General features: G+C 49.6%; 1 protein-coding gene across 1 annotated transcript in view; it reads left to right on the forward strand.

The window, feature by feature from the left end:
- Positions 1-3079: 3079 nt before the first annotated feature.
- The window catches only part of OLFM1 (olfactomedin 1), a 55309-nt gene continuing 43559 nt past the window's right edge, over positions 3080-14829 (forward strand). The window contains exon 1 of the mRNA XM_087914733.1: positions 3080-3522. Within this exon, the coding sequence (XP_087770859.1) occupies positions 3457-3522 (66 nt within the window). The 5' untranslated portion in view covers positions 3080-3456. The remainder of the gene's footprint in view (positions 3523-14829) is intronic.

Raw genomic sequence — 14829 nt, forward strand, 5'->3', positions numbered from 1 at the left:
GCAAGTCCTTTTCATCTTCTTACATTCTTGGGGTCCCCCTGCCATCAAACTCCAAGATGAAGAGCCCCCCCAGTCTACCCCAGATGTGTTCTAGCAGGGAGATTCTTACGGGACTATAGAGGTGAACCAGAAAGAGCAAGTAGCTTATTTTCCAAAGCCCCAGAGGGCAGGGCGGGAAACAATGGATGGAAACAACTAACCAAGGAGAGAAGCGACTTGGAATTAAAGAGAAATTTCCTGACAGTGAGGCCAATTAACCAGTGGAACAGCTTGCCACCAGAAGTTGTGGGCGCTGCAATACCGGAAGTCTTTAAGAAGAGCCTAGACAGACACTTCTTGGACTAGAAAACCTCCAAGGTCCAGCTCTATTCTGATGGATGGATGGATGGATTTCCATCTTTGGAAGTCATATAGCAGGTTCTGAAGACACGCAAATGTTGGTTTGTTTCTTGCTGTTTTCCTAGGCCTTCTGGGAACATTTCCTTAGTTGGATGCATCATATTATAGAAGTTTTTCTCCATTCAGACTGAGGATTGGCCTTCCACAAGGAAATGAAGAGTATTTGATACTGTTAGCTTACATGGAAAAACCGTTCGTTTTAGCCTGTTTGCCTGCGTCCAAGCAGAGATAAAATTAGCAAACAATTGCCTTTTTGCAACAGCTGGGACTACTAACACAGTGTCACTATTGTGACAAGATAACTGGCTTCAGGTAACTCCAAACTAGGCTAAAATGGGGCTGGCATTTTGTGGGAACCCAGCCAATACTTTAGCATGTGTCATACATTAAGTTGCTCTATTTCCTAGAGTAAAGTGGATGCAATAATACTTTAATTAGCCTGAGTTTAGGAATGAAGGTGCATCAACCTCCATGCACCGAAATTGATTAGATTCGGTGCCATAACTCCCCAAAGCAGATGGACCACGTGCCTCCAAAAGGACAAGCTGTGTGGTGTTATACCATCCTTTGTCAGCTTTGGAAGCCATATTCCATGTTGCCACATAGCCTGAGAAAGGGGGAGGGGAAGTGATTCAATTGAGTGGTTCTAAGTAGACAAAACAACGCAAAACAAATCTTAGTTCAAGGTTATTAAGTCTGGTGCCGGATGGAAAAAGGATCTTACACTGGGACGGATCGTGATTGGTCCATGAGATGTGATGATGGTTAAAAAGGGGATGGATTGTAGTTTGGGACATTGTGGGAAGTCCGGAAAACTTTTAATTTCGAGATTCCACAGATGTGCCAGGTGCTATTCTACTAATAAAGGTACTTTTGAGATTATGCTCAAAACTCTCGGAGTTACCGATTGGAATGGAGGTTTGCTGGACCACTGACATCCCTATTATAATTTGCAACATGCAAAATCTCTGCTCCAATGGGAGGTCTGTTCAGAGCAGCCTTTTCAAGAACCCAAATAACAAATTTCTGAGTAGCTTCAGGAGAAGGAGAAGAAAATGTGCAGGACTTCCCTTCTGGGAGATGGCTGGGATTGGGGGAACCTGAGAAGGAGAACATGCGCCCACATTCTTTGGCTGCCTTGAGATTAAACAACGGCAAGACATCCCACTCCTCTCCATCTCTTTTCTCCTTCAAGAGAAAGTCCAAGATGAACCGTTCTTTCAGTAAGGGCTATAGATGAGGTTTTTTGGTGCTACCTTAAAAGATCATTTTGAATTCACCCCACAAAGCCATTGGATCCCACTGGGACCCTGCACCCCCTGAAGGATCTGGACCTTCTCTCAAGGCTTCCCCAGCCCTCTGACCAGAAAAGATCAAAGAGGAAGGAAGCCATCAAAGAGATCCAAAGGCAAGTTGCTCCCTCAAGCTAAGGTAGCTCAGTTCTCTCTTTCAAGGATGCGCCTAGGTTGACCTTCCATCATGGAACAGCCTTTTCTCCCTCTTGGATTTCTTTTAGGGTGATTAACAGATAAACAGAATTGGAAGGGACCTTCTAGGTCATCTAGCCCACTCCACCCCCACCGCCCAAGCAGGAGACCCTACAGCATTTCTGACAAATGGCAGCCCAGTCTCTTCTTGGAGGCTTCCAGGGATGATGAAGTGCCTACAACTTCCGAAGGCAACTTCTGTTCCATCGGTTGATTGTTCTCCCTGTCAGGAAATTCCTCCTTACTTCCAGGTTGAATCTCTCCTGGATCAGTTTCCATCCATTGTTCCTTGTCCGGCTTGATTTGTAAGCTTGATTTATAAGGGTGGGTGTGTATGCATCACAACTCAGACAGCATTGTGTTGAGCAACTATCTTTGGTTTCCAACTCTCCAGCCATGTAGGGTCACATGTTTATGGGCCCATAGCACAAGAAAAAAAAAATTGAGGGGGAGGGATAACTATGGACTCTAACTAGTTTCAAGTTCCAATCCAGAGAAATCTGGAATCCCCTGCGCTAATTAGAAGCCCCCCCAGAATTGCAGCAGGTCCGTCAGGCCAAACCAGCGGGGGGTTTTCAGCACCCACCCGGAGGGAAAACTGCCCCAAATGGACTTCCTCTAAAAACTTTCAAGGAAATGGGCGGATGATGCGGCTTTGCCTGCGAGGACCGAGAACGACCCGAGGGGCTGCTGCCAGAAGCGTTTGCCGGCCAAGAGGAGCGACCTGAACCCGAAAGGATCCGAAGTCCCAAAGGTGCTTCTTCCCACCCACCCCGCCTCTCTCTCAAGAGGCAACTGGACTTTCTGTTTTTTCTCCGAAGACGTTTCGCTTCTCATCCAAGAAGCTTCTTCAGCTCTGACTGGTTGGTGGGGAAGGGAAGGATCACAAGGTTTTTTGGGGGGGAGGCAGAGGCAGGAGGGGCGACTGCTCTCCCACGGGGGGGGAGGGGGCTGGTGCGCTTGAAGAGCCGGGTGGCCCAGGCCGCTTGCTGGGCAGAGGGCGGGGGGGGCACCGCTTGCCCCTTCCGAGGCTGCCTCACTTTCCCTCTGTTGAGTCAATGTCCCCCCACCCCACCCCCACCCCCGTCGCTTGATGTCACATCCGCTCCCGGCTCTGCTCTCGCGGCGCCCGCCTCCCCTCCCTCCTCCCCTCCTCCTCCTCCTCCCTGCCTTCTCCGCCCGATCCCCCCGCGCCCCTCTCCTCCTTCCTCCTCCACCGGCAAACTTTTGGCAGCGGCGGAGCGGAGACCGCCCTTCCGGGCTCGGCTGGGCGCTGCTTCCCGCCAAGCCTCTTCTCGGCCTGGGGAGCCACCGGCAGGGCAGGCGGGGCGACGGAGAGGAAGCCGGGTCGAGGGGGAGCCGCGCCCGGCAAGGATGCCCCCTGCCTCCAGCCGTCCCGCCTCGGGCTGCTGAACCGCCCGCCCGCCGCCCCCGCCGCTGCCCCAGAGACCCGCCAGCGCCTCCTCCTCGTCGGGGCTGCGAAGGGAGTCGGGAGCGCCGAGTCGGCTGAACCGGAGGAGGCGGCCGCCGCCGCCGCCGATGCCCGTGGCTGGAGCCGCCCGCCGAAGCCATGCCGCCCGCCCGCAAGCTGCTCAGCCTCCTGGTCCTGCTGCTGATGGGCACCGAGCTCAGCCAAGTAGGTGCCCGCGACGGCCGACCCTCCCTCCCTCCCTCCTTCTGCCCCCGCCCCACCGACCGCCCCGGGGTTGGGAAAGTTGGGGTCCCGCCGCCGCTCGCGGACGCCCCGGAGCAGCCGGACGCTGTCCGAGGTGCTGAACGGAGGTCCGCCCGCCCGTCCCCCCGTCCCCCCGTTCGAGCTGCTGGGTGGGGCTGGGCGAAAGGGTGCCCGGGCAAGTCGGGGAAGGGGCAGCGAGGGGCGCCCCCTCCCCTCCTCCTCCTCTTCCTCCTCCTCTTCTTCCTCCTCCTCCTCCTCCTCCTCTTCCTCCTCTTCCTCCCCCGCCCCCAGGCCGGTCTGCAGCCTCTCCCGCTCCCCCGAGTCCTTTCGGGGCTGGGAGGGCTCCGTGTGAAGGACTACGCGGAGTCGTCGGGAGGACGGGCTGGCCAGGGGTCTTCCCGGAGAGCAAGGAAGTCTGTTCCGGGCTCCCCCCCACTCCCCACTCCGGACCTCCCTTCCGTACCGTGCTGGAGCGTCCCCCTCCCCAAAGCAACCTTTCCTTGGCGGTTTCCCTGGGCGAGAGTTTCCATTCCTGGAAGGAGGAAGGAAGGAAGGAAGGAAGGAAGGAAGGAAGGAAGGAAGGAAGGAAGGAAGGAAGGAAGGAAGGAAGGAAGGAAGGAAAGAGCAAAGGAAGGAAGGAAGGAAGGAAGGAAGGAAGGAAGGAAGGAAGGAAGGAAGGAAGGAAGGAAGGACGCTCAGAGTCTCCCTTTGCAAGACCTTCTCTGGCTCGCCCCCAGCCCTCCTCCGAGTGGTTCAATGCGGAGGCCGGTCTGTGCGCTTCTTTCCAAGATGCGGGTGCGGGTGCGGGGGGGCTGGGGGGGGGAGAGGTGCTCTGAGTGGAAGCCCAAAGTGGCCTGCAGAGAGTACCAAGCCTTGCAGGAGATTCCCCCGCCCTCCCTGGGTTCCGCCTTCTTTCTTTGTCCTCCTTTCTTTTTTCCTGGTTGCCCTGGAAGGCGAGCACCCCGCAGCCCCCTTGCAACAGGCGCTGCAAAATAGGGAGAAAAGGGGGAGGGGGAGAAAAGGGGGAGGGGGTGCTTGCTTTTGTTTTGCTATTTTTTGTCCCGGTGAAGCCTGGTGGCTGCCTGCAATCGTTGTTGGTAGTGTGTGTCTGTGTGTGTCTGTGTGTGCACCGCACAAGGAGAGAGGGGGAGAGCAGCTATTACTCTCTGTCCAGAACTGCGCATGGGCCAGAAGTGGACAAAGCCCAGGTGAAATGGACATGGCTTTCTCCTGCTTTGCCCTGCAGCTTTGGGGTGCCTTTTAGCATCCCTCCCCACCATCCCAGGCTGGAGAAAGTCTCCTTGCTGAGGGAGATCATTCCAGGGACCCTCACCTTGCCTGGCGGTGTCCCCTCACCCACTTGAAGTGGCCACCTTCCTGCCTGACCATGAAAGCACCTGCATTCCCCTCCCCCCACCTCCCGGTGTATATTTTCCTCAAGGGCAGGAGAGCGGCTTTGTGTGAGCCCTGCTTTTTCGCTGGACCACAAAGCAAGTTGGAAAGATCCTTAGTAAGGGGGATCAAGACAGAGACCCTTCCCCCGGAAGGCGCCCAGTTGGGTGAGGAGATGGGAGAGAAGGCTTGGCTGTGGTGGAGGTGAGGAGCCCCCTGTTCAGGCTTCTCACCCGTGGCAGAGGATGACAGCAACACAACCACTGCGGTTGTTTGACAAACCTCTCGTTCCCTGGATGCAACCAGAGCTGCATCTCCATTGATAGGAGACTGAGCCAGGCTGAGCTCAGCCCAAAGTCCCACCGGTGCTGCTGCGTTGAAAGAGCAGGGGAGGCAGTCCTGTTGGGGGAGGGGGGTGTCCTTGAAAGCCTGGGTTTCACTGTGGAGGGGTTTTCCAAGTCAGGAGCGGGGGAAACGCAGAATAAAAACAGCCACGTGCTTTCAAGAATCTTCATGATAGCCTTGCAAGGTAGACCGTGCATTCGCTTCGCACTGTGGGCAAGAGCTCTCTTCTGAGTGGCTGAGGCACAACTAGAATTGGGGAATATTTTTCTGTGGCTCAGGATTCAGTCTCTGGAGTAAGGATGCTACTGTAACAATCGCAGTGGGGAAATGGGTTTTGCACATGTGCGTCTTTGCTGTGCTCCCTTTCTGGAACAAAACTGGGAGGCAGCTGAGTTCCGTTTTCTTTCTTGTAAAAGCCAGTTTGTGAACAGGTCAAAGTTTCTTGGAAGTTGACCGTCTGCAATAGACAATCTGGGTTGTTTTAACCTGCCTTTGTCTTTTTAGAGAAAGAGGTGATCCACATCCTCCGGGAAATCTTTTATCCCCCGTCAAAATGATTTTATTTTATTTTGCTTCCCGTGTGAAATCCCTCAGATTTTTAGGCTAGTCATCAACATCCCAACCCATCCAACATTTCCCTTGGGACCAGGATGTGGCTTCGGTAGCTACCACATGCCTCCAATAATAAAACCACGATTTTGAAGAGGCTGAAAGAATAAATGGGCTTGATGGGCAGGGAGGCAGTGCCAAGGGTGGTTGTGCTTTTGTGCTCTTTCTCATCTTGGCATTCATTGTCAAGCTCTGTTGTGCAGGCAGCAGTCGGTGAAGGCCCTTGGGAAGATGGGGGGTGGGGCTGGAGGAAGCTGTCAACCTTCTGCTTGGTATGTACGTAACCCTCACTGGCTCCCCTTTGACAGGTGGTGGGAAAGACCCTTCCCATGGGGTCAAAGGTCATCTTCCTACAGCCCAGGTCTTGGACTTGTGCAGCAAAAGGTGCAGAGGTTGGCTTAAGAGGATCCAATCCCCACCCTTCTGAGGATCCATCGTCTTCCCCATGCCCCCCACGGCTGGTCGAATCTGCTTAATTCGGTAACAATCTAGAGGTTGGACCCTTGCAACATCTGCAGTTCCTGCTTCAAGTCTTCAGCCTTCTCTGGCCATCCATCTCTGGGAACAGTTAACAGGGTCACCCCAACTGGCGGTAGTGGAACATAAGAGGTCAGAGGGGCTTCCTGGTGCTCCTGAGTTGTTTTGGATGCTTTGAGCTGCTCAGCTTGGTACCAGCTCTGGTGCCAGGAGTTGACCTTTCTCTTCCTTGAAAAGGCCGTTCCTTAGATTATCTTGACTCGGAGGGACAATCTAAGAGGAGTCATGTTGATCCTTAGATTCTTATTTTATTTCTCCTTCTATCTGCAATCCATTACCGTTTTTCGTGGGCCAGGCCTCCATTTGTTTCACACCGCTTGCTTTCCAGTTGGGACACTTGCAACATCAGCGCACACTCATCTCATGCACATCTTCCTTCCTATCGCCAAACATTCAGTAGCCAATGAGCAAAAGCCCAAATGCACAGGGACTTAATATGGGTGTCATCGTCCGTCCGTCCCCCGGCCTAGCAGATTGAAGTTACAGCCCAACGCCATCCCATTTCCAAATGGAGACCTATTCCCAGATTCATGGCAGAAAGAGGGATGTACAGTAAGCAAACATGGAAGGCAACATGCAAAGGAAGCCAGTAGAATAAAAAAAAAAAAAAAAACCAGACTGGAGCTGGAAGACAAACAGTTGCTAAGAAATCAGTGTTGTCCCACAAGCAAGCAAGATCCTTTGCAACCCCGGGATGGGCTGAGGGAAGAGGAGAGAAAGCCGGGAGATGGCAAAAGGACGAAAATGGGTCTAAGCCAATCGTGGCAATGTCAAGGACTCTTGGAAGGATTCTGAAACTCCAGTTGGCATCTTGACATCGAACTGGCGGGGGTTACTGGGATTGCCGAATGCCCGTCTTGAAAGATTGGCATCAATTCCAATTACTTTGTGAGATCATTTGAAGACGTTTAAAACCCTGCGTCTATCAATATCAGGAGCCATTTCCTCTGCATGCGCTTCTCTGGACCTTCAGATGCTCCTGGACAAGATCTCCTGCTATCCAAACACTCAGCCAGGGCTGAAACTCATACTGACCCCTGCATCACTTGGGTGTGGGTTGTGTGTCTCCCATTAGAACAGAGCTCTTCGAACTTGACAGCTTGAAGACTTGTGGATTTCAACTCCCAGAATTCCTCCTTCAGTCACGTCAGCTCAGGAATTCTGGGAGTCAAAGCCCCCAAGTCTTAAACTTGCCAAGTTTGAAGGCCCTTGCAACTGGAACATCTATAAAATGCACCTGCTTATTCTGGATTTTGAACATCAGCAATTGTACTTTTCCTTGCTTTTTAAACCTTACATTGTTTTCTTTATTTTAAAGTATACCCTACCTTGGAAGCGGTGTGTACCATTGCGTCAGAAAGGTGGGTCATGGACAGGTAGAATTTTAGGGTTAGAAGGAACATTGGAGATTTTCTCCTATGACCTGTGATTACTTGCTTACTCTTCTTGCTCACATTTAAACCTGACATGGTTGGCGCGGCTGTTGAAATAGAATCCTTTGGCAGAAACTTCTGAAAATGAAAACCTTGGTCTGAGATTGGAATGGTGGGAAACTGTGGAAAATTTGCATTCTGGGTTCTTTGTTCTGTGGAATTCCATTCCATGCTCAGATTTTGGGTGGTTTCCATACCACTGCAGGGACAGAAAGTGAGACGGACGCATTGGAGGTTTGTGGGGTGTCACTGAAGAGCCGTGCTGGTCTTTAAGTTGCTGGGTTTGGGGGACCTTCCCTCTGGGTCAGCCTCAAAGCCCATGAGTTGGTCAGAGGTCATTTCCAGTGCCCTCTTGATGTGGGCGAGTTCCCTACGATCCTGCAACTGGGATCAGTTCAAACAATGGGACTCACAGCCAGAACCTTTCTCCAGAATTTCACCTGTGTTGAAAGCCTGGTTTCTTTGTTCTGGCTTTAAACCAGGGTTTCCCAAACTTGGCAACTTTAAGACTTGTGCACTTCAACTCCCAGAATTGGAAGTTGAAGTCCACAAGTCTTAAAGTTGCCAAGTTTGGAGATCTCTGCTTTAAACACTTCCTGGGTTCTCGTTGTCTGAGACATGATTAGGCAAGCCTACCACAGCCTGATCGCTCCAAAAACTTCCAGCCACGGTCAGTAGTAGGATTCCAATAATTTAACAACTGGTTCTCTGCCCTAATGATTTCTTCCAACAACCAGTTCACCAAACTGCTCAGAAAGTTAACAACCGGATCTCATGAACCGGTGAGAACCGGCTGAATCCCACCACTGGCCACGGTACTTCCATTAAACCCAGAGCGCATACTGGTGGGGACTTGCCAATTCTACGAAGCTGTCATTTGACACCTCCGGAGGAATTTGGAGAAAGCAGGATTAGAAGAATTAGTCATGAATGAAACAACTGGGCCTGAGACTGTAATTTAGTTTCATGATTTTCTATGGATTGGTAGCCTGAAAGCTTAAACAGATTATGTGCGGTTTGTGGCAGAAAATGTTCCTATCAATAGCATTCAAATTAGGATATTTTTCCAGTATTCATAGTTTTTACAAGTGTTGGAGCTACATTATTGGGTGTGAATTAAAAAAACCCACACCAATAACTAAAAGTTTTGCTATATCCTCATCACTTTCATTTGAAATATGGGAAATAATCTCTCTATATAAAAGTGAAATACCCCTCATGCATCATCACAAAATCCCCAGAACCATAAAGCCTACAAACTTGAAAGTTGGCACCTATGTTCCTCTTGGCTTCTAGGGGCTCACTAAGAAAGGAGTTTTCGAAATGACCGTCAGACCATTCATATCTGGTATATTATTATTGCTCTGATGCTAAGGAGTTCTACTCCTGCTCCCCACCTGAAAAGAATTCGATTCCAAATGAAAACACAAGCAGAGAACAGGACTTTCAGTTTCAATTTTAATTTCACAGCAGCAACCAGCTTTAGTACAGAACAGTTGAGCTAAGCCACACCCAGGCTCCTTGCTGTCTCCTTCTTGCTCACACAGCAAATACTGTTTCAGTTTCCAACAGCCTTCCATTCTCTCACACACTGACAGGACGCTAGCCAGGTCAATACCGATGGGTGCGTATAGGCAGAGGCAGAATTTTCCCCCATATTTTCCTCCCCAAAAACTAAGCCCCACCGCATAGTTTCGTAGTGAAGCATGGGTATCGAGCTAGTGTTGGATAAGAGTTAAAAAAACAAAAATAGATGCTTCAATGTCTTTTTACCTTAGGACAATCACCTGAAAATCAAAGGTCATCCAATTCTGAAGTCAACAACTTCATGTTTGGTACAAATATGAAAACCTTGACCTTCCGCTGCAACCTGGCTCATCAACAGGGTGCACTACTTTTTAAAGTTTATACACCAACCATCTTCCCAGTTTATTTGCATTTACAAAGAAACTTTGTTTTGCCCTTTCAATTTATTGAGCCAATTCTTCTGACTCTATTAAATTTAATGTATGTTTAATTATCTCCATTTCAGCGCTGTCTTTTGTGGATCTCTTTGAAGTTCTAACTCCAATTTCTTGAATTCTTCCCTTAGCATCGTACCCTGTATTTCTTTTCCTTTCTCTTTATTCTTTTTAGCCATACAGGTTATAGCTAATCCCCTGAAATACGCTTTGGCTGTATCCCATACGTTCTGAAGTGTCTTCCCTTTAAAGAAAAAAATTCCATTTCCTTTACTGCAGTTTCTATAAATTCTTTCTCTTTTAATATAGGTTGGTTTAATGTCCATCTTAAGTTCTTCTTTGTTCCTCTCCAAATCAGTTTGAATACCAGTTTGTCTGCTATTCTTGTCTCTGGGCTGGAGAAGAAGTCCTTAAGGGCACTTCATGGGCTAGACCCAATTTCCCCTCCCCCAGTGCTTTCAGCTTGCTGACCAATTGCTGTTGGATTGCTGACCAAATATTTATTTATTCAAATGTTATGTCATCCATCTCTCCAACCACTTGATTCTGGGCGGCTTACAACATTTCAGTTAGAAGGGAACGGTTCTGACCCAGGCTTCTTCCAACGTAATTAAACACAAACTTTTAAAAGCAAAACCTATTTTATTGCAATGCTGGGAATTACTTTCACCCCCAGCCGGAACTAATTATAAACAGTTCAAGATAAATACACGCCTTTCGGTGCTGTGGAACGTTGCCCAAAACAGAAGTATCCAAGTATAACAGAAACAACCAAAATACCAGAAAAAAACAACCGGAGCTTCAAGGAGGACTTGGAATCTATCAAACGACTTTGCTTCCTGCAAAGCTTTCAGCGTTGAGGTCTGACTTTTATCCCTTATGGGAGGGGCAATCGCCTTACTTCCGAGTTGCCCCTTTTGTCTCAGCTGCTCTCGCCTTCTGGCAGCTCTGCACACACATGTACTGGGAACAGGCTCCTCTGGGTCGTCTGCTTCGCTGCTGCCAGACTCCGGAGGCTCCGAAGGCAGCACCCCACTCCCAGATGGTCCCGGCCCCATCTCTGCATCGGATGCAGGACCCTCGTCCGAGTCGTCTCCAGGCTCCCTGACTGGTCCCCCTTCTTCCCCACTGTCCGATTCCGCTGCCATCTGCACCGGCTGCCGGCAAACCACAGCAAACCTTTTTCCCAATGTGGTTTTCTGAAACTCTGCAGGGGTTCCTTTCCTCCATTGTCTTCCCCATCTGGCACATCTCCTTCTTCGACATAATCGCTTGATCACAATTCCTGTCGGGTTCTTTAAGACGAATTGCAATCCGAGGCTGAATTAGCCTCTCCAGTGCTAACCTTGGATGCTCCCAGCCAACGACAAATGGAAAACGAGAGATTTTTGTCCATGGGAGAAGGTTGCCTTATCTTGTGACAGCTTCAGAAAAACGACTTTGCACATCAATTCTTACCACGCATTGGGGGCAGATAGAAGAGTGGAGCGGTGGCCTCGGGGTGGAACTCTCGCCTCACAATCAGTAGGCTATGAGTTCAATCCTAGATAGGGGCAGATATTTCTCTCTCTGGGCACAATGAGAATTTATCTGCTGGGGGAAAAAACTCCGCATTGGTAACAGGAAGGGCATCTGGCCAGTAAACACTCGGGTCTTTTTGCTGACCCAAGAATGGGTGCAGGGCAACCCTCCCTCCACCCCCCACCCCCCCAGCGCTGTGCTTCCATTCTAAAGCTTCCTCTTCATATAGAGTTTTTCTCCTTTGTTCTTTATCGCTATGAGCAACATGCACCTGTGATCAGACTAAAACCAGGCAGATAAAATAAAGGTGACCCCCAGCCCCCAGGGAGTTTGTTGCATACATTTATTGCACAGGTGGAAACTCTTAAGCAGGAAGTGGGAGAGAGAGAGAGAGAGACCCAAAGAATACAGTGGTCTCTGTGGGAGGCAAAAATGTCAAAGCTTTATCCCTGACCCTTTTCTTCCACTCGGTTGTGTCCGATTCAGATTTACAGAGTTGGAAGGGATCTTGTAGGTCATCAAGCCCAGTGGTTGCCAACCAGTGGGCCGGGCACCACTGATGGTTTACAAGAAAATTTTGGTGGTCCACAGAGAAATATTCCCCCCCAAGCACTTCCCCCAGAGCAATTAATCCAGGCTGCATGGGAACACAAGGCTGTGCCTCCCACATGGCCCGCCCACCTGCTGGCGTCCACCCTTCACCCAAGTGCAAACCTTACCTTGAGTAGAACCACACGAGCTGGAACTGGAAAGTAAGACCAGTGGCAGGGGAAGGAAATCCGCCCTGGGGTGGCTTGCTGACATTGGTGGGAAAGTGGGTCCCATATTCCAGAGCTGCAGGAGTCCAGCCCTTTGGTCAACCCAGAGTAGCTCCTCCAGTTCATGGCAGGCCATTGCACCTGGGTGGAGGAGTAGCTGCGCTGGGATGACCAAAGGGCCAGTCCTGTGACTACTGTAGCTCTGGAATATGGGACCGACTTTCCCACCAACGTCAGCAAGGCACTGTCAGGTCAAAATTCATATCAGTGGTCCGTGGGATTTAAAATTATGAGGTCCAAAAGCTTGGTGATCACTGATCTAGACCAACCCCCCCCTTGCCCATGCAGGAGACCCTACACCAGTGGTGGCTTACCTTTTTGGGGTCCTGTGCCAAAAATTGTGCTTGCGTTTACATGCTCACACTTGCGTGCCAGCACCTAGAAGGCAATGTGCCCCTACAGTGCGGGCATAATCCCCACCCACCCGCCCACCCCCTTACCTGCACTGCTCCTCACAGCTGATTTCCGGCGGGTTTGAGGCCTTTTACAGCCTGCCAAAGGCTTGAGGCTTCTGTAGGCTTCTGTAGGCTTTGCAGGCCGAAAACTAGGCCCGTTTCGTCACTTCCAGTATTTTCGGAAAAACAGGAAGTGATGAAACAGGGCTAGATTTCGGCCTGCAAAGCCTGCAGAAGCCTTCCTCAAACCTTTGGGAGGTTGAAAAAGGCCTCAAACCTGCCGAAAATCAGCTGTGAGGCACGCATATGCCCAGTGAGGTAAGTTTGCCTGCAGCTCGCGTGTCAGCACAAATGGCTCTGAGTGCCACTTGTGGCATGCGTGCCATAGGTTTGCCATCAGGGCCACATACCATTCGGAGAGACTGCCTGCCTAAGCCCCTGCAGTTTTCTTGGCAAGGTTTTTCAAAAGGGGTTTCCACCGGCTCCTTCTTGGGCCTGAGAGTGAGGACTGTCCCAAGGTCGCTCAGCTGGCTTCATGGCAGAACTAGAATTCAGGGTCTCCTGGTCTCTAACCGGATGTCTTCACCACGACACCAAAGCTGTTCTTGTCTCCTCTTTAAATGCCTTATTAGAGCTGGGAGAGAGACAATCATGTCCAAGGTAAAACTAGAACTCAAGTCTCCCAGCTTCTTGATTCTTAGTTAGGTGTCTTTAACCGCCACACCATACTGGCTATCTAGGACCATGTTTTGGATAGGCTTAACAAAACAGGTTTTCCTTGGAATATTTCAGCTGGCTTGCTATGATGCATCTACCATTTAATTTCAGCGGAAGTGGCTTTTATCAGCATTTCCACATCCCACCGATTTCCAAAGGGTTCATATTGAACAAATGTGCTCTTGCAATCTGTTTTCTTAAAGAATGATTTATCCAAAGGACTAGCCACATGATATCTTCAACTGGCTAATTTCTTGCAATTTGTTGGCTACCCACCAATATTCTATTGCTTCTGTTGGGTTTTTCTCTCTCTCTCTCTCACCGTATTCTCTGTATTCTGCTAATGCGTATTTATTTCGGTTTTGTAGAAATACTTTCTTCTCTTTTCCAAGGGTTTCTAGCTTTGAAGCAGGCAGGGAAAACAGGGCTAAGCTGAAAAAGTCTCTGAAAAAGTCGCCTAGAGGTGGAGCTCTCGCCTCACAATCAGGAGGCTGTGAGTTCGATCCTAGGTAGAGGCTAATATTTGGAATAGACTCTCCTGCTCGAGCAGGGGATTGGACTAGATGACCTCCAAGGTCCTTCCAACTCTGTTATTCTATGTCTAAATAGAGACCTTGGGCCAAAGGGATCCCAGCATCTTTCACCAGGGTTTTTCTGGCTAAAACCCTGGGAATCTCAGCAGCATCCAATGGAAATGTGGGTTCGTTAAACTAGTAAAAGACACCTAACTGTTGGCTTTGAAAGGGGATGCTCTTTGTCCCAGGTGGATAGACATTCATCCCACTGTCTTCTGGATGCATAGAAACATTTCACAGAAGAATACAGAATAACCGAGTTGGAGAGGACCTTGGAGGTCATCTAGTCCAACCCCTGGGACCTTTCTGAAGCCTGGAGACCTTATTCCAATCTTTTCTTAGAAACCTCCATTGATGGAACATCCACAACTTCTGGAGGCAAGCCTTCATCTCACCCCATTTTCTCCAGGAATTCTTCCTCTCTACAAAAATCCCTTGGCATCTTCTTTTGTGCGATGGAAAGCACCGTCTTTTGTGTGAATTAAAGCACCGTCTGTTTTAATTCAGGCTTCCTCACAGTCGAAGTTTGCCAGAGAGGCTTCTCATTTGCTTCTACCAAGGTTGTTGTGGATTGGATCTACTCTTTAGGTCAGTCCTTCAAAGCAGAAGTACACAATTTATCACTTCTCACTTGTATTCTGCTGATTTCAGAGACTCTTGATTCTGGAGTTGTAATGGTCTCCAGGTCTAAAGGTCCATGTGTAATTTTGCACTTCTTGGAAAGATCTTAAACTGGTCTTAGGCAGGGGTGGGATTAAAATTTCTTAACAACTGGTTCTGTGCGCATGGCCTAATTTGTGGGCATGGCTTGGTGATCATGTGACTAGCTGGGGGTGGCTTGTATGTAAATATTATAAATATTTATGTAAATATTGAATTTTTTATTTAAAAAGAGCAACTTTTACCCAAAATCAGGCAAAGCAGGCAGGCAGATTGAGTTGCTCACAGAATCACAGATTCACTCA

The sequence above is a fragment of the Pseudonaja textilis genome, chromosome 17 (genome assembly GCF_049901715.1).
Source record: "Pseudonaja textilis isolate UNSWEBS1 chromosome 17, rPseTex1.2, whole genome shotgun sequence".
NCBI classification, from domain to species: Eukaryota; Metazoa; Chordata; class Lepidosauria; order Squamata; family Elapidae; genus Pseudonaja; species Pseudonaja textilis.